Source organism: Labrus mixtus, chromosome 17 (assembly GCF_963584025.1).
Source record: "Labrus mixtus chromosome 17, fLabMix1.1, whole genome shotgun sequence".
Lineage (NCBI taxonomy): Eukaryota > Metazoa > Chordata > Actinopteri > Labriformes > Labridae > Labrus > Labrus mixtus.
The window spans coordinates 22466408-22493641 of NC_083628.1; the positions used below are offsets into that span (position 1 = coordinate 22466408).

The 27234-nt window shown below is 40.9% G+C and overlaps 1 protein-coding gene across 5 annotated transcripts in view; it reads left to right on the forward strand.

Annotated features, from left to right (window-relative positions):
* whrna (whirlin a) overlaps positions 1-20897 on the forward strand; it is a 130660-nt gene extending 109763 nt beyond the window's left edge. For 2 of the 5 annotated variants that reach the window (XM_061061636.1, XM_061061638.1), the window contains exons 6-13: positions 1445-1657; positions 2834-3055; positions 8517-8591; positions 9579-9629; positions 10164-10749; positions 11519-11685; positions 14726-14848; positions 19917-20897. In XM_061061636.1, coding sequence (XP_060917619.1) covers positions 1445-1657; positions 2834-3055; positions 8517-8591; positions 9579-9629; positions 10164-10749; positions 11519-11685; positions 14726-14848; positions 19917-20099 — 1620 coding nt within the window. In that variant the 3' untranslated portion in view covers positions 20100-20897. The remainder of the gene's footprint in view (positions 1-1444; positions 1658-2833; positions 3056-8516; positions 8592-9578; positions 9630-10163; positions 10750-11518; positions 11686-14725; positions 14849-19916) is intronic. The other 3 variants (XM_061061637.1, XM_061061640.1, XM_061061639.1) reach the window with 2 other exon arrangements.
* The last annotated feature ends 6337 nt before the right edge of the window (positions 20898-27234 follow it).

Genomic DNA, 27234 nt, shown 5'->3' on the forward strand with positions numbered 1-27234 from the left:
GCGACAGCCAGGGACTGACTGACTGACTGCTCACATGACTCGCGTGGCTCTTTTGGTTCACAGAATGGCGCCCTTGAGTTAAACTAACCAGGGTGAGGATGCTTCAGAGGATATTTTTGTGGTTAGCATTGAGGCAATTAAGATTCAGGCAGCGTAGCTCTAAAGTTCACCTTGCACATTAAACAGTTTTTGGCTCGCTCAGACCTGGGACAAATGCTGCAGATGATACAGACGGACGAGTGGAGGCAAAGAGTAGAAAAGGGGGGGAAGGGGGGAGACAGTGGGTCTGTTTTCTTCCTCTTGTTTCCGTCTCACAGACTCTAAAGCTGTGACTCTAAAGCAGCTTCTTTGATTAAGGAGTTAATTAAAGAAAAGCTGCATGCTGGGAAGCAGATAACCGAGAAAAGAAAAAGGAACACGCAGAGAGAGGAAAAAGGAGCAGATATGGAGCTGAGAAGTGATATTGACAGCTTGTGTGTCTCTGACTGTCGTCCTGCTGATTGGCAGAGAATGCCAGCTGGTACCTCGGGGACAGGAATGAAAGCTGTAACAGAAAAAAACAACAACCTGCCACCCACATGTGTGAGCGGGACAGTTTCTGCCCTGCTGCCTGCAAGCTGTGGTGTGAGCGCCACAAAGCTTTAATGATAATGGATGAGTGTAGGGCTGCAGGAAGAAGGTAGCAGGATGGTAATTTATACATTTGGGATGAGAAGACTGATGGTTAGTTCGGTGTATGTGGGTGTAATTTATGTCCTTGTCGTTCTTCTTCTGCCCTGATCTTTTGCCAGCTTTTGTCTGCCCTCTAACCTCCTCCTGCTCCTCTTACATCTCTGGGTCTTTGTGGTTATCTCCCTCTCCTTCCTACCAATCCATCATGTCTTCCTGCTTCTTTTCCTGCATTCTCCTCCTCTTTTATCTGCCTCTTTTGTCTTCACAACTTTCACCTTCTGCCATCCACACCTTTACTTCAGCTCTTCCTCTGCATCCTCCCTCCATCCTTTCCACCTTCTAAACTTTGTATCCCCCTCTTTCAATATATCTTGTCCTCCTTCCCTCCTGATTTTTCTTCAAATATTCCCTCATATCTTCAACCACACTGCTACAAGTCCCTCTTCCACCTCATTTTAACCCTCTTCTTTTGAGTGTTGTTTTCCCCATTCTTTCATCTCTATTTACCTCTTTTCTATCTGATGCTCCATCCTTTCTCATCCTTCTCTAACCCTTCATCCTCATCCTTCTCCTTTTTACAGCTGCTGTCAATCCCTGCTCTGCTCTTTAACTCTTTATTTCCTTCATGATCATCTCTTGTCCCCATCCTGCAAAAAAAAGGAATAATTAACTTGAATTTAATACTGACTATAAATGATTTAAAAGTGAAATAACTGAAAATGCCATCTCCTTTTTGTTGTTTTTGTCTCCTCCTTTCCTCCATCTCCACTAGTCTGGGTTCTATAAAGGCGTAGCGGGCTCACAAGTGACCCTGTCCAGCCTGGTGAACCAGTCTCGGGCCATGCTGGAGGAGCAGGCTCGTCACCTACTGACAGAGTCGGAGCGGCAGACGATGGGCTACTACGTGGAGGAGTACCGGGACGGACACATCGGAGTGGAGCAGCTCGTCGTGGCGCTGTTTGAGCTGCTTAACACACATGCGAAGGTGAAGGCTGACGGAGTCTGAGAAAGACAAAAGGCTCAAAAGACTTCTGTACTCCTATTAAATCAGTGTTTGATACAGTGAGGATTGAATCAAAGTTGTCTAAGCCCTTCTCAGATATATGCTCAGGCTCGTGGCTGATTTTCCTTTTTTTTTTTTTTTTCATCCTCCCCAGCTCTTAAAAGTCACCGGGTTTTCTCACAGTCTGCAGAGGTTCACCTTGTAAAGACACACAATAAATCAAAGGTGTTTTTTTATTGCCAAATTCTGGGGAACATTGCTGTTTCACACTCCCACAGAAAGCTTTTCCAGCTTTCTTGTATTATATCTAAAGAATTGAGACTTAGAGCGACAGGTCGGCAACCTGTCTTAAGGGCTTGTTTGAGGTGTAGTTCCTTTTAATTGTACAAAAGCACAACAGGAATTAATTTAAAGTAAGATAAGAGTTTGATCATGGCTTCAAGATAATCCCACCAGCATTATAAATGAAAGTTATAAACTCATCTGAACTTATTAAACCATAGATGTTTACGATGAAAACAGACAAGGCCAGAAGAATTAAACTTCAGATACATTTTTTTAAAAAGCCCTTACATATGATCCTTACTACCTCCTCAACGTATGGCTTTTATGTTTGAAACATGAAGGAGAGAAACACTGTCGGTGCCAATAAAACAGCTTAAAGCCTGATTGGACAGAGACTGAAAGAGGCAAAGCACAGGGTGTATGCCATAGATTTTTTTATCATCATCATCATCATCATCATCATCATCATCATCAACATCGACAGCTTGTCATGAATATTCTAATCAACAGCAACACCATCCTTAAGAACATCATCATCATCATTATTACCGTATTTTCATCAATATAGTCATCATCATCAGTCCCATTAAAATCATTAAGTGCAGTTAAGGTGTTCTTAAGCTTTTTCTTCAAGGACTCTGCAGATTGAATGGAGTTTGGTAATTCATTCTACCACTAGGGGATTTGGTCTAGCTAGAGATTTAGGGCCCTGTTGTGATTGTAGGGCCAAACCAGTTACATTAAGGATTAAATAAAAATAAATCCAGGATTTACAGTAATTGAGTTCTAGTGTTAAGGTAGACTTTGTTGGTTCGACCCATCCAAGTATGTAACATCATGCCTCCGCTCTCCTCCCTCTTCCTCCTCCCTCAGTTCTCTCTGCTGTCGGAGGTGCGAGGCCTGGTCACACCGCAGGACCTGGAGCATTTTGACGGGCTGGTGCTGCGACGAGAAATCCAGGCTCTCAAAGCAAGACAGGGGACAGGTGGAGCAACGGCACACCAACCAGACTCCCTCTCAATGGTGTCGTATCCGGACACCCTGACCTCGTCTTCAGCCAGCTTCATGACCAACACCACCCTGAGCTCTGCACGGGTAGGCTCTGTTCATCACTTTGATAATTATCTGGCTTCTCCTGATTTAATGCATGTAAGATAAGATTTATTTAGTTATTTTTATTATAATGAAAGTTATTTGGTGCACATGTAAAGTAACATTTGATATTGTATAGTGGAACTGCTAGCTCTCTCTCCGTTTAAAATAAATATTCAAAGTGCTGCTCTTTCTGCGGTTTCTTTTTCGGGCCTTCATCGCTGCCTGCCTGTTTGGTTTGTGATCGGTCCCTTCTCTGTTTGGCTGTCTGCTCACTCTGCCTCTCTGCTGGCTGTGTGCATGTCTCTGTGTGTATGTGTGAGAGGCAGAGGCAGAGAGGCTGGTGTGATACATGTCAATGGATTATAACAGATTCTGCTGCTGCAAAGATCCTGCTCTGGTGTGGACTTTGTCAGGCCGAACAACGACGCGTTTCAGTGCTTTCCTGTTGAGATTGAAATGTCTCTCAGCTGATATCTGATAGGTTGTGGTTTTCTTCCACCTCAATAAGCTCCTCACTTCCATCTCACACAAAAAAAACTCCCCCTCTCCCTCCCCATCTGTAGGAAAGGCTGCTCTGGCTGATAGATATGATGGAGGTAGGAACTGAAAGTAATGAATGCTGTGGGCAGATTTGAACCAAGCTAACAGACACACACACACACACACACACACACGCACACGCACACGCACACGCGCACACACACACACACACACACACACACACACCCGCACACGCACACACACACACACATACACATTCACTCTTACTCAGTTTGTGGTTTTGCAGTGAGTTTGTTTGCAGTTTGTTTTTCTATAACATAGATTTAATAAGAACTTTGAAGGTTTTAAAGAAATGATGTTTCTCCACAGTATGAAGGATTAACACACCTCATAGTCCGTGTTATGACAGAGTTAAATGTCTCTTACTAGTTTTATAAGGACAATTGGAATTTAAACATGTTTGAATACAATGTTTTTTTCTAAACTGAATGTGCATGTGTGTTGTTTTGTTTTTAAACAGATGGTCTTGCATATATTTTGCCAAGAAAATAATTCCACTAAGGCTCTATTTTCTCTGCAGTTGGCACCCCCACAAAAAAAAAATTAAGCTGTGCTTATAAAAATATAACGCTCCTTACTACAAGAAAATGTGTACTAGTGAAAACCATTACAACTTGAAAGAATGAGACGACGCCTGTGAACTAGTTCAGGCAGTCAACTCGAGCTACCCTAACCCTCTCCCTCTGCTCTTTCACTGCCAGCTCTGACCTGCACCAGCACTTCACTCTTGCTCAGCCCCACCACCACCCCAGCATCCACCTGTAGACTCTGACTGGGGGGGTTTAAGATATCATCCCATCACTCCTCAAATTTCTAGATGTAAATTTAAACTGTGAGGAGAGATGAGGTCGGAGCCTAGACGCCAAACACAAACTATGTTCTGCTGCAATGAATATTTAAATGATACAAACTTGAGTTGTCTGACATGGTATAACATCACCTTTACATATAACCAGATTCCAAAAGTAAAGCATGCTGATTGCAAATAAATGTATATGAAATCTGTAGGCATCAAATGTAGAATTATTGCATGTAAAATTCATTAATTAAGTTTTTATTACTTTTAATAGTTAAGTATTTTATTTGTAAAGAATAACCATAGTCATCCCATAGAAGAAACTATTATACTCCAATGCGACTCTCGCTACAAAAAAAGCAGATAGTTTATAGCTTTAGTTTCAGCCCTTTAGTGAAGTAACTGAATTCTCACTATTTAGAATGATCTGATCAGTATTTATTTAAAAACGGGCGAGACTGCCCAACCACTCATCAACCTCAGTTCTGTTTATGTCTATTTCGCATGTCAACAATTCAAACCAAATGTGTTTGTGTGTAGTAAATATGTCAGCAACCAAATGTTTGATTGTGTATGAAGATCACTGATGCAAAGACGCCTGCATACATTAACACAAATACACACATACATACACACACATTGTTTAAGCTGACAGAGAAAATGAGCTGTTTGCAGATGTTACCACTAAACACTCCTTCTCATTCAGATCCCTCAGATGGGTTTCTGTGCCTGTGTGCTTTCTCCTCCATGAAGTGTGTGTGTTCGTGTGTGTGTGTGTGATCAGTATTCTTCCTATGAATCTGTGTGTTTGGACCCATGGGTGAATGCTACCACTGCTGTGTTAAGCAGATTAGAGAGCTGGGTGGGTTTCAGAGGATAACACTGGATTTCTGAATCACACTCACAGCCTGGTATATGTTCAGCTGCATACCAATGCACGTCCACATGCATATGGTAAACAATCAAACACAACACCAGATCATAATGGCTAAAGAAACTAACACAGTTGCAGCCTGAATTCAGATTTAGGCCTACTGGCTACAACAAATGTTGGTTTTAGATTATTCAGCTAAATCGCAAATAACAGCCACTCACAATGTTAGTGTTATATTTGTTATGTAAACATGTGTAGATGACATCTTTTCTTGTGGGAAAGACATGGTCAAGATTAGCCATTTTCAGCTACTTTCAAAAAACCTGAACATAAATTGCAGTCTTTATCTTTAAAGATGACCACATAGCAAGTCTAGATCATCAATGCACCTTGAATAACTTACCTGAGTGTCATGTCAGACTGCATCCATACATCTAGGAGAAGGTTTACTTCGCAGTTTGTCAACAGGGACAAGAGGTAGACACAGAGATAGACCTCAGGAATCAGAAATTTCAACCACTGTAGAATCCGAGGAGTCATGTTGTAGAGATGATGTCATACCAGAAGGGATTAAAAATGCTTTGTAATTGTCTTTTTGGTCTTGAGGTCTTGCAATATATTTTTCCTTTCTTGAACTGATTCCGATATCTAATCCTTGGTACTGTATGATACTGAGTACCTCTATTATGGCAGGCATACACTGTACGATTTTATAGATGTTGTGTTGGAATGTCATCTCACAGCGTACGAGTGGATCATTTACATCGAACAACTAAAGTTCACTGTTTATGTGCTCACACTGGACAGTCTTATTGTCAGTGCTCACACTGAACATGTTTAATCAGGACAGAGAATCAACACTTGTCAAAAAAGTTTCCTTTGAAAATTGCCACAGGTGGAAGTTGAAGTCATTCATGTGTGTTTTTTTTAGGTCTCGTTGGAATTGCAATGGATTTTTGGACGTGTAGTTCCTTTACTCTCAGAAAAGATTATGTACACAGTCTTGCACATTTGCCTTTTCCTCTGTTTTCCAATTGTTTTTATGTGCCGAATCAAATGTTTGATATTCATGAGTATTCAGGAAGCTGGTTGTCTTGATTCCAGGATTAAAATTATTGATATAAGGATTTTCTGAAATGTCAATTGAGGATTTGAATGCAGGGGGAAATGAACTTCTGCCAGAGCTGCAGAAATACTGTGCGGTCATGTTGAGCTTCATACAAACACAGTCAAACACGCTCTCACTTTCTCACACGCAAACACACTCAGTATCACCGACAAATCGAAGCTAACAAGCAAACTAAACCATAACACATTTTCCCTGGCTGCTGGAGGTCCTCAGCGTTTTCCTGCCCATGTTTCTCTCATTTATATTGTTCTTGATCGGAGGAGGAAGACACAACAAACAGACCTGCTTGCTATTATTGATATGGGGCTTTCAGAGGCTGTCTGCCATTTTGCGCAGGCACACTCAGGAAAAAAAGCCTTGAAGTTAAAGAATTGTCTTGTCGCATTGCTTTCACTTTGTGAGAGTATGCACTCATACAACCAAAATGTCAAACATGTCAGAATTTTATCTGACTGGTCTGAAGCAGCTGATCGTCCCTCGTGCACCCCTGTACACTGCATGGCCAACAACGAGCAATCAAGCTGAAATTCAGCCAGATTTGAAAACCAGTTGTGCAATTTGGTCAAAATTTGGAGTAAATGCCCGGCCTTACACAAGTAACGATGATACTACACATATTATTTGAAGAAAAACACTGACTGCAGGCATTTAACTAGCCTTGACTTACATAAACTCTGTCAGCTCAACATTGTCGTTGCTGGTAATTATCACATCATTATTCAGCTGAAACCATGCAGTTCATTTGTTGGGCTAATAAATTACAAACAAGGTTAGTTGCTTTGACTTCCATACTGTGTAAACTCAACAGCCTTTTAGGCAGAATTAAAGCCAGATACGGACAATAAGTATAGGTGTTGGAACAACTGATGCAGAATGAGTTGTTTTACACAAAAACAAAGAAGAGCTTTTTGTGCATGAAACCTTAATTTCCCCTTCTTTCACTCATCTCACATCTTGTCATAATGGTAAATGGTAAACGGAGTTGAGCTTGTATAGCACTTTTCTAGTCTTCTGACTACTCAAAGCAATTTTACACCACAGGTCACATCTACCAATTCACACACCGATGGTAGTACACTATGTACAGTGACCATCAGAAGTAACTATTCCCATTCATACACATTCATACGCTGCCGACAGAGCAGAGGGAGCAACTTGGGGTTAAGTGTCTTGCCCAAGGACACATCAGACATGTTGCTGCAGGAGCTGGGGATCGAACCCCTCGATTTTCCGGTCAAGAGACGACCCAATCTACCAACTCAGCCACCCATCATAACCAGTCCTTTTTAGCATTAATTGTCTTATCCCAGCAGCCAACATTTCCGCCACCTCTGGATTCTTTTTTTTACAATGCTGCATAAAATGTACATCACACCCATCAGTTGCACTGAATGCAAATCCTGTTCTTCAGAATTGTCTAATATGATTCCTGGGTAGACTGATTGACACGTGCACAGACACCCACACACACACTCTCTGTGGAGCATCCATGCAAACACAGCGTGCTCTGGACGCTTACCGTGCACAGCAGCATCTCCGCATGTACAAAGTCGATTGACTCTTGTGATAGATAAATTGTCTGTAATTGCTCCCCGTGCAGTAACGGGTGCAATTAAACCAAATTGATGGGGCTTTTGTTTTGGTTTAGTGGCAGAGTTAAATGAAGGGCAGCGTTTCTCTGAACTCAGCTGCTCTGCTCTGAAATCACTCACAGATCTGCTGCAAATTACCTCCTCTCCGCCAGGCTGCTGGGATTGGGCTGCCAAATCCTGCTTTGAACTGAGCTGATGGTTCTGTATCGATTTCACAGCATGTGTGTTTAGCTCATGGAAGAAGACATAGTACTGTTGTGTGTGTGTGTGTGTGTGTGTGTGTGTGTGTGTGTGTGTGTGTGTGTGTGTGTGTGTGTGTGCGCATGTGTGGATGCCTTATTTGCTTGCCTTTCTTTTAAAGACAAGAAAATAATCACAGTTACTGGCACTGTGTCTTTTTTTCTAGGAACATCCACCAAATCTAATTTTGCTTTTTTTTTCTGCCTCTTCTCTCTTTTACCTCATCACCTCTCCTCTCTCTTTCTCCATTTCTCTTCCACGTCCCTCAGAACGACAGCGTGGCCGAGAGTAATGAGGGGGATCCTCCGGAGAGTCTGAACACGCTGCTGACCGACATCTCTCTGGTGAGCCTGGCAGTCATACAGGCAGGCACAGGCTCCTGCTCTGGCCTGATAGAGATGGATGCAACACAGGGGAAAAGAGAGGAGGGGTTTGAAGATAATGGTAAAGAAAGGAGTGGAGGTGTAGAGGATGGATGAACATACTTGAGATTACATGCAGGCTTTGTTTTGTGACCTGAGATGGAGTATAACAAGAGTTTTAAGTAAAACGAAGAGAGTGTGAGATAGAAGACAGAGTTTGGCTCTGTTAATCCCTTTCTCTGTTGTGAGTTAGGAGAGTAGAGGTCTCTTTATGCCGCCTGTCCTGTTCCTCCTCCTTTCCCTCTGTCTCTGTAAGAAAAAGAGGCTTTTGGTTGCACCTCTGCGCAGTTTCCAAAGCAACCAGAGATATTGAGAGGTCTCATCTGTTTGTTTTGAGCTGCACAAAATGTGCAGGAGTTCAAGGAGAAAGCTTTTAGTCTACCTGTCACTCAAACCATACCTTACTTTTACATTACGTTTTTTTGGAGCTCATTTTATGTATTTTTCCATCCATTGGAGCCACTCATGTCTCAGTGTTCATTCCACTGTTCAGTTTGTGTTTGAGCACTCTTACCTTGAAACACAGGAAAACATCGGAAGCAGCAACATGTCCAACCTGGTTTGGATGCATTGAACATCTTCAAGTTGGTTGGTATTGTGTGGTTAGAACTGTGTCTATGTGGGAAGCACACAAACATAAGCACTCGGTCAGACTTTGATTTTAAATGTATTTCCTTTGCATGTTTAAATAGGTACAAAATCTGTGACTCTAAAAATGTTCTATATTTTTTTTCCTTTTTAATCCCTCATTTATATATATTTAAAATACAATATCTGGTTGTTGTCCCATGTCTTAAAGCGATGTATCACCCAAAAATGTTTAATTTATTTAACCTAAAATGGCAATTTCTTTGTGGTTATCGAAACATGAACTTTTCCAAATACTGCAGATATTCCTTTTGATTTCAGGAAAACCAAACACCACACTGGTTCGAGTTAGTACATAGGATCAAATTAAAGGTGAATCCATATCTAGAGTAACCTTGGAAACTGTTTTTGTAATGCACAATGTCAATTTTCAAAACTGTGACTGTAACAGATATTGAAACCCCAAAACCCTTCTCGATTTTGGCTGCACAAGTGTAATAGACAGGCATCTTAAAATCTGGATAAACTATTCCAAATCATCTGTTATTACATCTAGACATAAAGAAATGTAATTAGTAAAGAAAAACTCATTTTAATTAACATAAAACTAAAATGAAGATGAAGGATTATCTCAGGGCCCTTAAAAAGTGTATTTGAACAGATTTTTACTGATGTACCAAATGTGATTCATGGCTTCTTAGAATGTCTCGTAGTTAATAACATTGATAGATTAATTAACATTACACCCTTTGGCATTTAATATATGCAGAAATAGATTTTTTTAATCCAATGGGCAGTGTGTAAGCAGTGTGCTCTTATTATGGTATTCTGTTCAATAATACACCATCACACTCTTAATCTACAAATAATCTAGCAATCATTGATGAATATATCCTCTCACTTCAGGATGACGTACAGTCCACCACAGCTGACTCTCCCCCCTCCTTCAAGCCTCCACCCCCACCGGGGGTGCAGAGGCGCCCGACTAGACGAGATCAGCTCAACAAATGCCCCTCGTCTGAATCCTCCCACTCAGGCTTGTACTTCACAGCCCAGACCTCTCACAACCACAGCAAAGAGCCAGGACGCACGGCAGCCTCGCCCTCTCTGCACCACAAACGAGAACACCCAAAGGACACTTCTCGGGACTACGCAGTGGTCAGAAAGAGAGACCCCCCTGTTCCTTCAAAGAAGGACCAAATTACATCTGCCCAGTTGTCAAAGGTCATCCAGCACAGCATCGGCCCCTTCCCCAGAGTCCAGTCCCCAAACAGAGTCACCAAACCTACTCCCCCTCCCCCTTCACCTCCACCGCCACCACCACCTCCACTCCCTGCTCCTCCTCCTCCACCCCCATCTCTGCCTCTCAAGCCAGTTTCCATGTCCAAAGCGTCCTCTCCTGGTGCTAAACCGCAGTTTGTTACAGTGGAGGTTCACAGACCCAACGCAGAGCCCGACGTTAACGAGGTGCGCCCGCTGCCTCAAGCTCGAGGTGAGGAGTGTTCAAGTAAAGACCTGAGAGTGTCACATTTTAGTCATTTACTTCCTGAAATTAATAAAATGTACATGTAGGGCTGCACGTAATTATTTTTAAACTACTGCATGATTCAAAAATATTTCTCAATGAATAAAATTAGAAAATATTTTTTAAAAATGTTAATATTTTGAGCACACAAAATATTAATTCACAAGTTTTGTGTTTTGAAATAAATTTCAAGACTATAACACCAGTTTTTTGTAGAACCCATGCTGTAGTTAATTTATCATGCCAAGAAAAGCAAACATATTTGATATGTCAGCTATCTTAAACATCTTGATTTAAGTATTTGTAGTGATTATGAAACATTCAGATTGGAGTGCAGTTGGGTTCCTTTTACTGAGATTTTGAGACGTATTGTCTCTGTGTGACGTAAGAAAATACTGGCCCTAAAGTGCTTAAATGAGCAATAAGCAAGAATAATGTGCACAAATACCCCTTAATGCAAAACGACACTAATCTCAATAAGCTTTTAATCTCATATTAAATTTTACAATCTAATCTACCTCGGCACAAATCTAAAAATCTGAGCTGTTCTTTCATTGCAGCTAAGCATGACAGCATCTTAAACTGAAGTACTTCCCTTTATTTGTGTCAATATGCGCAAAACTCAAAAAAGTAAAGACTGAAACAACAACTCTTTTCCTCGATAAGATTTAATAGCTACTTACTGTGCTGTGTTGTGTTGTGATTTCCATCATCATGTGTGCCTGTTGTCTCTCAGGTGGCGCCCTATCTCAGCTGTCAGACAGCGGGCAGACCCTCAGTGAGGACAGCGGGGTGGACATAGCTGAGTCAGGACACATCAGCAAAGACAGCAGCCCCAATTCCTCACGCACACACCAACCTCCAGACACGCAGCGGGGCGGGGGGGAAAACCCCTCCAAACCGGTGAGGGGGTGAATCAGAACAGATGTTTGAAGAACATGAATAGATAAGCTAATTAATTGTAAAACTCTGTGGAATAGCAAATGTGTTCGATTAGTTTAGGAGTGTGTGCTGTTGTATTTCTATCTTTGTGAGGACCATTTTTTTTCCCCTCTGCGGATTTGGCAGGGACAGAAGCAGTACACATAGAGAACTGAACAACAATTTCCCAATGCAGTACACCACAGCATTTATAGCTAATGCTAATATCCACTGCCTGTCACTGAACAGGCAGAACATGCTTACAGGAAGAGCTGATATATACTCATCGTTACATTTGATTGACAGTTATAAAAAGTTGTAAGGCTTGCCTGCACATAATACAGATACACCACACCGATGCCTGAACATGTTGAGGAAATGACTAAGAACTTGACTTCACACATTAAGACTCAGATGACTCAGATGGCTTACGTTGATGAAAGTTTATACATACAGGAATACTCCGGAGCAGAGATGGAGCAGCAAGCACACGTCTGATGCTGTGTCCCTGCAATGCCAATTCTCTCAAACTCTTCAACAGGCTTTGAATATATAGAAAATACATTATTGACGTCATGGTCACACTGACCTTAACTAATCTGTGATTTCAATTTGGAACAGACACTAAGTCTACCAAACATGCAGATATAAAGGGGAAGACCCTCGACACACTAAACTGTCCTTGGTTTCTAGTCACAGCTGAACTCTATCAGAGAACAGTGAATAAACATAATGATGTTTGTACACTTAAATCTTAATACATAGGTACAGAAATTCCACCACATATATACCTACACACATACACACCCACATACATACACACACATACATGCATATACAGTATATACATCTATACACATACTTGTTGTGAGGGACATTAAAGTCCTGGCTCCTCACTTCTTCAAAGCGCTGATCGTGCATTAATACTGAGTCACATGGTTCAGTTTGGGACTAATCCAGATTACCATTACTCGGTTATAAGTGTAGAAAACTTGTTATTTCACTGGGGGTCCTCACAAGTGTAGATATATAAACATGTGTGCATTAGCTGAATACATACTAAGAGTTAGAGGTTGATAAATGGATGTGCTTTATTACTAATCCTCCTACTGAATCTGTTCTCAGTCCTAACAGTGATCTCTTCTCTCCTCCCTCTGTTTACTCACACAGTGTGTCTTTTTGTTTCACTCATTTGTTTATCCCTCACTCATGTCGTTCATTCAGTCACATGCTCCATCATTTATTCCATTGCTCACTGCACTGTAGTGTAATGAAACTCTGAAGCCGCTCTGTGGTTTGCTTTGATTGATGGCAGGAATAACACGTAAGGATTTGAGCGGGCTAAATGTTTATGATGGTAGGGCTGTTTGATTCACAGTCTGTTTAAGATTTGAATTATTGGGAAGAAAATGGAAAGGCTAAACTGACTTTGTATCATTAAAAGCATCATTTTATTGCTTAGGCGTCAGTGATTTACATTCTGTTTGTTCCAGGGTGTCAAACAGGAGTGTGGTGATAAGAGAAAACGTATGTGCTCATAAAACAGCCCAGAATAAACGTAAAGAAGACATTTGTTTGAGCCTTGTTATAGTCCACTCGTCCTCATGTCAGTCAAACACACAGCAGGTTCACTGCTTATGCAGCTGTGAGCGAGTATGCGAAAGTGGCTCAGAGTCAATGAAGATAACACTGCAAGCCACATAACATGTTTAAGAGAAGGCTGACATGATGAGGAGCTAACCAGCTAGTTCATTTTTAACAGAATTAAATTGAGAAATAGCCTCTGTAACCTGAGATTACTGTAAGTGTGGAGGTTTCATCTGTAAGCCTTTACTGAAAAGTTTAAACATGTTTCCAGACTTTTCTGTCCAAGTAGACATATGAACGATGCTTCTTGTGAAATTTGGAATAACTTATTCTTATCAGATGTCATACAAAAACTGCTCACATAAGGCTTATTGAATCTTCTCTTATTAACAGCTTCTAGATGAGACAAGTACAGTATTGGGCCTGAAATGTAATAAGGTTCATTCAAATTAAAAGATTTGAAGAATAAACACAATAGCCAAGAATTAGAAGCTGTTCTGCTTTGCTAAACCCACTCTACACTGCCGACAAGCATCTAACAACACTCAAATTTGACAATTAGCATCGTAAGGGTCAGATATTTTAGAAAGTAATATGTGCAGACCAAAGTAAAGCCAAATGGAGTACATGAACAGGAAAAACATCTCAAATTCACTTCTAATGTTCCCGTGTTTGCTGGATGTTTGCTAGCGTGTCGTAATGGCCAAAGAAACTAATTATTGCAGCCTTCAAATTTGACCATCTAGTACAACAGTTTAATTTATTAAATGTATTTCAGGGCGGATATTCCTTGTTTCTGTTATCAACAGAAAACATGGTGCACAGAGAAAGGGGGGCTGCAACATGCAAACAATGAAGGACCCCAACTAGAATGGAAGAGAGGATGCTGTAGTTTTATCTTGTGTGTCTCTTTACCGATCGTGCAGCAATTATATATACAGTATCTTTCAATGTGGACATGAAAACCTTGAACATGTTAAACATAAAGATTTTTTTAAAAAGGCTTTGGAGAACTGAACTCCCTTTGCATTATAGAAGCCCGTGAAACAGAAGCTTAGCATAAAGGTGACTAAATGACAGAACATGTCAGGAGTGAATTCAGAAGCTTGTATTTCTTTTGTCCTCTAACTTGTGAAGCTGTGAACTGGATGTTTCATGTAACAAGGAGTGAATACTGGTTACTATACAGTCATGGCCTTTATGAATGTTTATATCCATAGGGAGTGCTGTTGGGCATGTGTGCTCAGAGAAAGCAAAGCTCTACAGGTAAACACAGGCAGTAAATATATGTAAAACACTGCATATGTATTCATCGTGGCACAAAGGGGCAGCAGACAAAGAGAGGTTGAGCAATGTCAGAATATACTCAGGGTCATAAATATGCAAAAAATTTTCTTATATATTTACTTGTGTTCCTCTTGCTCTTGTTCTGCAGCCGGGCCTGTTGGAGCCCACTTCTACACTAGTTAGGGTTGCAAAGAGTGCCAGCACCCTGGGGATTGCCATTGAAGGTGGAGCCAACACTCGCCAGCCCCTGCCACGGATCGTCACAATACAAGTAAGCCAGAGAAAGAGTAACGCTAAAATAGAACCCCCTATTCTATTCTCCTGTTGATACTGGCTGTGTTTTGTGCCTTTAATGATGCTCCATGGGCCAAACTTCCAGGTGGGATTTCATGTCCCGTAAGGCTTCATATGGAATCACACTGCAGCTGAACTTTCTCTAAGATTGCTCCTAATGTTGCTGCTAATTTTGTCCTTGTCGGGGTCTCTCACACTGCAGGCCTTTTCACAAAGGCTCGTCTGCCTGGAGATGTCGGCGATTCACTGCAATAATGTTTATGAACAGTAGCTATGATGTCGATGTGTTGTAATAAAAGGCAGAATCAGCACCCATGGGAGATTACATAATGTAGCATTATGTAATGAGGAACATTATGCTAAGGATAAGACCGTTGAGATTTAAGAGTGTTTGGTTTAATGATGAGACTGAAAATAGTTGCACAACTTATTTGGAAAAATTGACTAAACAAATCTTATTTCATCTTGTTTCAATCTATTTTACATCTGCAGTGTGTCTAAGTTGACAAACAAATGAAACTCTCCTATCTCTGCAAAGTGAAATCCAAATATTGACAGCCTAGTTAGAAAGTAGAACTTAGTCAGGTCTGAAGAAAGCTACAGCTCTGACTGGGTGTGCATTTATCTGTCTATTAGGGCAATTTGCAAGTCAACAAAGCCTGATATTAGCTCAGGACTATCTGTGGCTCGAATCATTTCCTAACCACAGACACCAGGGTTTTATAATTTAGAGATCAGAGCGGCCAGCAGCTCCAGACTACAGTCAACACCTTTTCAAAGCGGTCTCAGCCTCCCACTCCACAGAGGTAGTGATTGAAATAAAAAAAGGGTCCGTGATTGCGAGGGGAGGGATAAAAGGATCGGAAAATCAGCACATTCAAAATCAAAGGGTGCACTGGAAGAAAGGACGGTGAGCGTGAGTGAAGGATGCAAAGAATGAGAGAGATGTTGATAAGGAGAGGAGGAATGATAAAGAATTGTAATGATGAGAGAGAGAGGAGGAGGAGGTCTGGTGTTGTGGGTGGAAGCAGTATTCTGGTGTTTGGCGGCTGTGTCAATGATGGGGACATCAATGTGGGAAAGGTTACATAGGGAGAATAAAAAAAAGTGGGTTTTTTTCCAAACTGCTGTTTTCCCATCAGTGCATGAAGTCCACACCCTAGGAGTATGGATATTAGGTTCTCATCCGTTTCAACTTGTGTTTCTGTTCTTGTCCTCTGAAGTGAGGACACAGCTTGCCCAATGTTATATCAGAGCTGCTTTTTCTCTGCACTATTGTACGTGATACCTTTTGCTGTTTCACTCAGAGACAACAAAGCAGGAGCTCCTACAGGGAGAGGATTAAGATAAGATGGAAAAGACTGGGTGAGAGTATCACTGGTATTACTTGAGTGGATTTTTTTCTATCATGTGGAACGGGCCAAAAAATAACTGTAACATCCAACCGCTCAAGTTTCTCAAGAAGAAGCTGATGGATGTATCTCAGTTATTAAAATGAATAATCCCTGAAGCTTTGTTTGCACTCATGCAGCTTCCATACTTTTAGCAAGAGCAAGGAAGTGACTGAAATATTTCAACCTCTCATTTGTGCAGACTGAGACACTAATAAAGATAGAAATGCAGCTGATTGCCACAGGATATAACTGAGGAAATGGCCCTCTCTCTCCCTGGGGGATTTGGTTTATAAGGACAGAGACACGAGGAGGTCCAATGATGCTGCCTGAAACAAGGTTTCAGTCCATTTTACGAGCTCATTTAAACAGTTTAAGTGAATAAAAACCATTCAGCCAAGTAGACAAAATTTTTAATCAGGTTACAATAATTTCTCAGCCTTGAAATATCATTTAACATTTTTGGATTTGCATAGTTTTAATATAACGTTTTTGTATGCTGAGGACTAAACCCGATCAATCACGGGCGATACAAAGCCATGAGGAACATGACACCACTGCTGCATCCCTGAACAATAACACCGTGTAGCTTCACACTTGTTCAGAATCATTAATAACATGGGGGACCCTGAGGGTCACTGGGAGGAGATTTTCCACTTAACTCAGTTTTGAGGCGAAAGTAAGCTGTGAAAACTTTGTTCCGTCAAGCGTCAATAAAGCAAACTCAATGTTACTCGGGCCTGGAGCAAAGCACACAAACTCTTGAGGCTTGTACTTCCTCGGTTCAGGTCAACACATTTGAATGATGTTTTTTTCTTTAGGCCTAAAAGCAAGAATAAACATGTCGATTTTCTGGCTTTCCAAAGTGTATTGGTTCTATCTGAAAGACATGATGGCATCACATCAAAGCTAGGCCCCTTTACAACACTCTGTGCAGCATCAGAGGTAAGCACAGTGGAGTCATGAAGCGTGAGGGCACTCACCTCAGGTCGCCTCAATCGTTGGCCGCGGAGGATGAAGTACAGATGAGTACGCTGCTGCCTCTCGTTATCAGCTCCCATCACCCCCTCCTGAAGCGACAGGCCGTTATCACCGCCATCTTCCCATCATGACAACCCAGCTCCTGCACTAGCTCGGGGTAATTGTTGTTGGCTGAGTAAATAAGAGAGGTGATGATGCAGTCCTGGTGTGGAAGATACTTCTGGTGTTTGAGTCATCAGAGTTGCTGAGGTCACTGAGAGTCAGGGAAGAGAGAAAGTGGAACGGTGATAAGATAAGGATATGGAACATTGTGCTTTTGTTCCTGCAGATGGGTTGGTTAAAAAAAAGCTTAATCAATCAATCAACCGTCCTTTATTAAAGGTACAGCTGTACACCACAAGCCTCAGTAGTTCTTGTAGGTAGTTGTCAAACACTGGTAGAGTTAACACTGGTAGTTTAGTGAAAAGAATGATAAATCTTTACAGTTCAGGCGGAGGGTCAACTGTGCAAAACTGAAACCATCCTCAGTCTTGCTATATTAGAAATATTTGATTGCATTGTGATTGTCAGGTTTACTAAGCAGGAAGAGGAGAAGGTGGTTGATCCAACAGCAGCAAAACAAATCAAGGGAGATCCTCAACTAGCAGTCGCTGTCAGTCCACTCTGTCTGAAACTGAAATGTTTTTAATTTGAGAGCCGCTGCATCAAGCTGCTCGAGCTGCAATGACATGATACCAGAGGTCAGCAGAGCAGTTTTTGTGTGTGGAGAAACTATTATCTTAGACATCATGCACAGCACATTTCATTGTCTTAAGACAAAGAGCACACAGCTTCATGCTTGAACTGTCTTGATGTACAGAAAGCCTGCTGACAAATTCCACTCAGAAATAGTGAGGGGGGAGGAACAGCTGTCATGACTTTTATTTGCCTTTCGGATTCATGGTTGTAGAGGAGAAGCCGGTAAGGTTAACAAACATGACTTATGAGTCAGGTTGGCATCAAGTGTTCAGATGATGTATTTTTTGGAGCGATCATCCGGAGCAGAGACGCCTCGGATCCTTTCTTCACACGGGGGCTAAGTGCCTCTGTGCAGGAGTTCAGCCTGTGGCCGGAGATACTTGAACTGATTGTGTTTTAAAGTTACACTGACACTTGGGGCACTTTGTTGGGTAGCAATCTGCTGCTTCTGATTTCACTGCCAACCAGCTGAGACCTCTTGTGTGTTTTGTGAGTTTTTGTCTAGTGAATATCTGTCTGAAGATATCGACATCAATTTAAAGGCTTTCTATATGATTTTTCACACTTAAATATAATATAAATCAAGTATATCCTCTGAAAATAACTCTGTGAGTCATGACTGTCTACAATGGGTGTAACACCCGAGTCCCACTGTCTGTGATGTTTTCAGAGTTTTCAGAGTCCTATCTTCACTTTGTTTACATCGTCAGGACGGCCGGCTGACTCCTCCCCTCGTGTATAAAAGTTGTTTAATTGAGGGACTAGAGAAAAGAAGAATAACATACTGTACTCACTGCTTAACTGTGTTTCTAGATCACGCTCATTTCAGGTAAATTTACATGCAGTGTGAAGATACGAGCATAATAAAGATCGCTAGCATTAGCATGCTAACACAACAATGCAGCGCGAGTTGTTTTGGTTTCATGCTGGTGCTCAAGGACGACATCTGCTGGATACTGCATACAGTACTGACTGCAGAGTCTTCATTGTGTGCTCTCAGGACCAGACTGTGTGTGTGTGTGTGTGTGTGTGTGTGTGTGTGTGTGTGTGTGTGTGTGTGTGTGTGTGTGTATTTTGATGTCTGTGAATGTTTTTTCTGTTCCCTCTGTTTCTATTTCTGTATGCTTTTACAGTACCTGACCTACTTATAGGAGGATGTTTCAAATTAAGCTAGGGTATTTATAAAGCCTGTTAACTTTGGTGTGATAGAACAAAACCAGGGATCTCAGTCTAAAACTCTCTGTAGGGCCTGTGGGCTGCCTCAGCAAATTGATTTTTTGTGGGGGGGCTCAGCCTTGAATCTGCACTGCAGTTAGTTTTTTTTTTTTAAACTTCAAGATATTTACCTAAGAAATGTTTGAAATGATGATTGCATTTAATCTAAGATAGGATTAATACAAACTCCCTGTTTTTTTCCTACAACACTCACAGCTTTGTGGAAATTCCTGACTTCTCTGTTAAGTTAAGTCATTTCATTTCCTACATGACGAGTGTCAGCTTCTGCCCTCTGGGAGATTGATTTAGGATGCCAAACTGTAAGAGGAACAAGTAAAAAACACATATCACTGCTGAACAAACAGTAGAACATAGGCAGGCCACAATCGCACATCATGTTTTTTACCCAAAGCTGTCGTAAAAGAAAGAGAAAGAGCACTTGTCGTCTGTAATGTTTCAGAACTGAAATGTTGCCAATGGATTTATGCAATTGAGACAGTGTGAAGATGTTTGCTTCCTTTTTTTTCTAATTAAAAACAAGAAATTACCCAAGATTATGTGCCAAGGTGATATCAAAACAGGTAACAGTATCATTTGATTTTCACTCGTATCCTGTCAACATTTTAATTACTGATATTGTGACAACCGTAGTTCCTTCTTATTTTGTCCATCCCCTGATCTCTCTCTCTCTCTCTTTCTCTCTCTCTCTCTCTCTCTCAGAGGGGGGGCTCAGCTCATAACTGCGGACAGCTCAAAGTGGGTCAAGTGATCCTGGAGGTTAATGGTAATTCCATGAGGGGCCGTGAGCACAGGGACGCCGCACGCATCATCGCTGAGGCCTTCAAAACCAAAGAGAAGGACCACGTGGACTTCCTGGTGACCGAGTTCAATGTGGCTCTATAGCTGAGGAGAGGAGGAGAGAGGACGATGACAAGGAAGAGTCGGAGAGCCACAGGAGTGAAAGAGAATTTAAGCTTTTATTGATTTGAATGGCACAACTGTTGAAGACTGAAACAAACCACTAACTGATCTCTGAGCCCTTCTTCTTTCTCATAAATCCTTCCTCGTATCTGGATATGTGATTCCTCTGATTTACAAAGTACTACTTCTGCTGTGGACTTCGTCAAGGATTCTCCTCAACATGTTACCTCCCCACTGTGAGACTTTATGCACTAAATGGAAAGTTGTGAACCTTTCGTTCATCCTTTCAGTGTTATACATCGTGGACTTACAACCATTGAAACCCACCGAGACTTATCGTAGCACTCCCGCCCCCCCATGGTCACTTTGATTGATTTATATTTTGCTTCAATGTGAGAGACAACTGCTCATCTAAGACTGATTCATGCTCCACTTTGTATATGTACAAATGAACAAATGTAGATACAGATGCATATATATATACTGTACACATAAAGATCCTATATGAATTATAAACCCCCTAAACTTATTGCATCATCAACATATAGTTATATATTACAGAGATGATTAGTGAGGCTATCCTGACAATACAGGATTCTACAAATTTGACATTAATGCTACTGGCCTGTCTACGTTTTATCACTTTTTCACAAAAGGAAATGGATTGAGCCACTTTGGGCTGACATAAAAATATTTTACATGCTTTTATTTCTCAGATTTGTCAGATTTTTATTGTCAATGATAGAAATCATCATGTGGACATAAATGCGACTATTCCTGTTTCCTTTTCACATGTGTATCTTTTCTGTTTAAGGCTTTAGTCAGCGACATTTGAAAATGCTGTTTTATAAGGAAACAACATGCGTCTGTCATACAAAGATAAAGACACCTCAAAAAAGAAATCTTCTATTTAAATCCGCAAAAAAAGCAAATCTTTTCTGCTTCACTGTTTGGTAAGGAGTGGGAAAGATAGTTACTCTCTGAAGTCTCAACTGTCCCCTCTTGTTCTCAAGTTTGCACTATATTGTTCTAACACAGCCAACCTTAAAATAAAGTGTTTCTCATTGACATACTTTTAAAGCCTTTTACCATCATGCAATGAGCCACCCAACCGCTTGCCATGCTGCAAACATTTCACAGAAGAAAGACGAGTTGCAGTTCTTAATTTAAGCACTGAGGCTCCTCTGTGTGACATTATTGCATTCAATATTTAAAAACCGTTCTGTTATCAAAACTTGTTGACTTTACATTTGCTCCACATAAAAAGCCAATCCATAATTAACCAGATAAATATGAACAGCTGGAGTAGGACATGTTTCATAAGCAGTGTACGGACCTCTGTACACTCTGGGAAATGAATAGGAAACACTGGATGATATCAAGGAGATGAAATGCAGCAGTAACTGAACAACAGGCTGCACAAATTGATTCCAATGCAGGCTGGGGGGATATGAAAACTGTTCCATAGCAGTTTCACACTTGCAGAAAACTACTGATAACTGCTGGAGCTGTATGTGTGAACACAAACAGCCGAATTTCTCACTCTGACTTCACGTGAAGTTTCTCCTGCTAGCAACCTTTGTATTTTTTCTGCAGAAAGTCCGAGTGAGCTGAGAAAGCAGCAGGATATAATCAGGAGGATTCACCTCGAGCCAATGGGAGGGGGAGTGAGGTTTCTATAATGTGACTACTGCACGTTGCATCGAGTGTATGAAACCTCTAAGACCTCTGTGCACGTACTTAAACAGCTGCATTGTGTAAGTTGTTTTTGTCAAATTGTCTTTGAGTATTTAGAAAAGCGCTATATAAAATGAATAATTATTATTATTATTGCGTTTTCTGTTAGTCAGTGTGTTGCTCTCCGCTCTTTTGTTGATAGTGTGATTCCAACAAACTACACATAGCACCGATATAAAGACAAATATTCTCATTATAGCATCGTATAGCGGACTCTGTTGCTCCGTCCGATACTTCCACATCTTTTTTTTTCAATGTAATGTCTTACCTTGGGAGACCCCCACCCCCCCTCCCGTCTGAAAGGGATAATCTCCCGCTGTGAGGTGCATATGTGAACAGCCAGGACACGAGAATATCCGGAGCAGTGCTCCTGAAATGATCTAGATATTTTGAAGGAGTCCTGAAAATATCTAGTAAAGTTCAGGACAGCCCCTTAAATCTTTCTGAATTGGAGGGGTGAGGTCTCAGGAGGCAAGGGATGATGCTTTGGAAATCCAAGATGACTGACAAAACAACAAAGTCTATCACTATAGCAGCTTTGTGCCTTTATATCGATGCTTCGTGTAATTGGTGTATTCACAACATAAAGAAAAGAGGGGAGGAAATCAAACTAGTGCGCAGAAAAGAGTATAAAGCCGCTTGATTATGAGCACAAAGAATGCACTGGTGATTTTACCTGGATAACTGCATTCACACTGCAACTCACCCTGACTTCAGCTGACGTCACACAGACATTTTAAAAGGTGGCTGGCAGAAAAAAGTCCAAGGTAAAGTCAGGGTGAACATTTTGGCGGTTTACATTCACCAATGCAGCTCACCCGAAAATGTATGGAAACTTTCAGGAGTTTAATGCGTGTATGAAAACAGAAACATTAGATACTAAAAAAAATACTTGACAGAGCAATTTTAAAAATTTTGATTTCCTCTGTGTTCAAATCCCCTAAGAAAAGATCAGTATTCAGATTTTACCCACTAGGTGTGGAGGTCCTTCATGATTTTAGCTCAGGCTACTCAGCTCTTCTCCTAGGATTCCCCCTGCTGAATTACAATTGATGCTTTTATTTAGCAATTTTATAGTTTTTTAATCATATTCACCCTGGGGGTCTTAATGCAACCGTGCTTAGTGCAGCAATTACGCCCATGAGGGGAGTAATGAGACATTTAGAGGACAACACTGCTAAAGATTTTAGAGGCGCTCCTCCACACATGCTGCATGTTTGCATGCACGCACACATTACATCCGCTTATAGAAAAGCAATTAGGAGATAAGCAATCAGGTAGAGAGAGGAAGAGAGGAAGGGAATGAGAATGATGGAGTGACTAAAGTAACAAATGAGCTGTGATGACTGTTGTGGAGATGATTTGCTTCTTCAGGAAGAGACGAGCGTGTTGAGAAGCTGCAGTAAACATCCTCCATGTGTCACTCTGCAGACTTGGATCAGGCTTGTGTGGATGAGTGCTATGTATGTGTTTAACATGAGTGGTGTCTGTCAGTCTGAAGTTAATGGAAGAAAGGAGGAAAATAAGCTCAAAACAAACAGACAGCAAATAAAGACAAATGCAAATGTCATAGAGGGAGCAGCTGTATGAGACATGAGGAAGTGAAACAGCAGTCTGGTAGTCTGGGCTTTGTGAAGAATGCCAGCAGAGCTGCTCTGTGAGAAATTGCTATCAAACACTCCTGAATCATTCGGATGACAAGCCAGAGAAAAGAACACCAAATTCATGCTTTGTTTTTATATCCCTGCAGTCTATCTTCAAATGTCAAGCTGGACTGGAAGAAAACATTCAATGTTAGTGAGAAACTCGTATTCAATATGTGTTCACAGATTATGCCCCTCAAATATATATCTCCTCCTGAGATACATTTTTTAAAGAATCTAATTTCTAAATATGCTTTGTTACCAATTCTGACATGACTTGATTCTCAAGTTAGATATTAACCCACCTTTCAGCTGCTGTCACATCCTTGCAAAAAAATTAGTTGCATGGGCGCCGGATAGCCTAGCAGTTATGTTGCACGCCCTATGTACAGAGACTATAGTCCTCTTTGCAGCCGCCATGGGTTCTAACCTTTGCCCTTTGCTGCATGTCGTCCCCCACTCTCTCCTCCCAACATTTCCTGTCTGTCTTCGGCTGTCCTATCCAATAAAGGCAAAAATGTCCCAAAAATATATATCTTTAAACAATTAGATGCACATTTAATGTATCTGAGATACTGGACAGGTACAATGCAATGTGCTCATGCTTTCTAAAGATGCTGCCTGATTCTGCAGAAAAAGGTGTTGGTAAGAGCACTAAGGCTGACCGTGTGTACAGACAGAATACCAAGTGATTTTAAAAGTAGCTTGATTGCATAAAAAGTCAATGGAAAGACTTGATTAGGGGAAATTAGGGTGCAGGCAGCGTCAATTAATGAAATCTTGCTTGTGTCCTGGGCCTTCATGAATGATACGAAGACAGGAGGACAAAGGAGAGAGACTGAAGAGCCGAGTTTCTGCTGACATCAGTCAGAGGTTGAACTGACAGGCATGTTGCCACACAAGCTGCTGCTGCATGTTTCTTGTTAAATTACAAACTAATTTACAGTGGATGTGTTGAATGTGTTGGCCGATTAAACAGATGTCAAGCTGTCAGATTTGGACAAATGATGCTAGGTTAAACTTGTTTTAACACACCTTGGACTATTGCTGAAACCAAAAAAAAAGCTGAAAGAGGCTAAAAACTTTTAAGAGCTGAGGAGTTGGTGATGGTTCACTTTGTTCAGAAGAGACAAAAAAACATTTGATTCACTGTTTAGACTTAGAGTTATTTAACACAAGGCTGAAAACAATGCTTCGCTGCCCTCTTTTATTAGCAATTTCTTCTGCCTAAAGGGCAACGACTAAAAGACAGTCATTACATAAAGGTTGGGACACATTACCACTAAAAAAAAGTGAGTGAAGAGGCAATAAATCCACTGCCAGTCTGACTTTTGTTTTTGAGAAGGACAACCTGCTCCTGAAAAACAACATTAAATATCAACAGTTCATGCTCTGCAGTTATAAGTCACCAGTTTATTTTTATTTTATTTAAAAAGCTCATGCATTAAACACTTGATTTTCTGGCATTTAAACAAATATTTTCTGCGTGTAAGATGACAGAGACTTTGAATAAATCCATTGATTTCACTGCAGATAAATATATTCAGGACACAATACAAACAATATAAATAACATGTAATGCAAACGCTTGACTTAGAATTCAGGATGCTTCAGTTTTTGTGTGTGTGTGTGTTTGTGTGTGAGTCACCAGGGGCCGTAACAAGACAGAGGGAAGTAGAGCAGACATTCAGGCAGATGAGAGCTGCAGCGCGTCCTCTCGGTGGAATTACTCCCCGTTGAAGAACTAATGCGCAAGGAATCACAGCAGCACAGACGACAACGTTTGTTTTTTGAGTTAAAGTCTAACCATTACACATGACACGTCTCCTGAGTGAGGGGAGAGGAGATGAGGAAAGAGGAGAGGAAGACAAATAATGATTTAATCATTTTCTATCAAATGCAGTGTTTTGATAGAAATGATACAAATCTTTAATAGGTCTCCTGAAACCATCCTACTTAACATTTCATGTCATTTAGATTTCCTTATTACGGTTCAATGAACTGAAGGATACATTTTCTTTATGCACTGAGGGGAATATCTTACTTCTAATGTTGATAGAAATCTGTTTAAATATGCATCTCCATATACAGGACAATTTTGGTGTTTTAGTAAATATTTACAAATGCAGGCAGACTGTGAGGACATGAGTCGAAATAAAACTTAGTATACATGTTAACCAAGAACATCAAGAACATAAATATGGCTCATGATGCGAGTTAATTGTTTTTGACATCAATATAAGAATAGATCGATAATCCGTGGCCCACTGGGCGAACCTGAGGGAGCTACAGGTGACACACGTTGTTGGCTCACTATAAACTACAGTAAAGTTATTCTCTTTGTGCCACGGATTATTGATTTATTTTTCATGGTATGTTCCTGCAACTGTGCACACGAGAACATATAGGCTGTGCACGGCCTATCAATATACAGTAGTAAGTCATCCAGTCATTGGACAAATAGACAAATATTGTTGGCTAAGTTATCATTGTTTTTTTTTGGTCTTGTGATGGGATTTGTTGACTACATAGAAAAGAAATGGGTTGAATTCTAAAACTTCTCCAAACAAAAGAAGCCGAGTTACAACTTGACCTTAATAAAGTCTCAAGTTAAGAGAATAATGGTTTCATTTCAAACCTGTATATTTAAAGAAGAAGTCCCCTTTATCAAAACAAGGGGCACATTTTGGACAGCACAAGAAACCACTGAGCTTCGTATAACGTTTATAAAACTTTAAACTAAGTATTTCCATGACATGAAATGTTGAGATTTTGGAGATGCATTTATCATACTGAGCTGAAACTGAGTTCTTACCTATTTGATGATATTGTTTGTTCATATGCCTCCAATGATGCCAAAGTTCCCTTAAGCAAGACACTAAACCCCTCCCTGCTGCAGGTTGCTCAGGTGAAATGTTGATAAAGTGAAACATGTCTCACATCAAATCAAATGTGTAAAAGGTTGAGTAAAGCTCTATGAAAGGAAACAGCCATTCTTACTGTATGTAAACCCTTCATTTATTTATTGAAAGATATATAAACTATGATATAACTGCAGCACTATCCCTCCTTATCTTATGAATTCTCCATGAGCTAACTCCATGATGACCCAGACTTGTAGACACGTCGATGGCGGCTCGGCCTTCTCTTTGACCTGATATTAAAGGTGCATCCAGGAGGGAGGGATGATGGAGGAATGCCATGGAAGCTGCTGACAGGCTCATTTATCAGACGTCGAGACGGAGAGGTGCTGGCCTTGTGTCCAACATGACACACTACAGCTCAGACATTAACTTGTTGCTCGCGCTGTAGTGAGGTGTCTCCCCCCCCTGACCACCCCTTAACTGCTGCTTTCCTCAAAGGTCAGACTCATAAAGCACCCAGCGCCACCTGTTGACTCTATTTATCATGTTTAATTTGTCTCACTGAGTGTGCCTCCTGCTTTATTAGCTGCACAAGTTCATTTTGTTGGTGTCCATTCCTCCACCCTGCGATTCTCTTCGGCTCTTTTGCTTTGTTCAGTCAGTCGGTCAGTCAGTCCATCGGTCTTTCTGCCTGCCTCCTGCACATTTTAACAAGCAGTGTTGTACAATGACATGCTCTTTATACAGAAAGTGTGTTTAATTTTTCAATAAAGATAACTGCACAAAAACTAACACGCTGTCTTTTCTCATTTTGAATAAATAAAACGTGGCATTGAAGAGGAGGAGGAGGTATGTTGACAGGCCTGCAGTTTT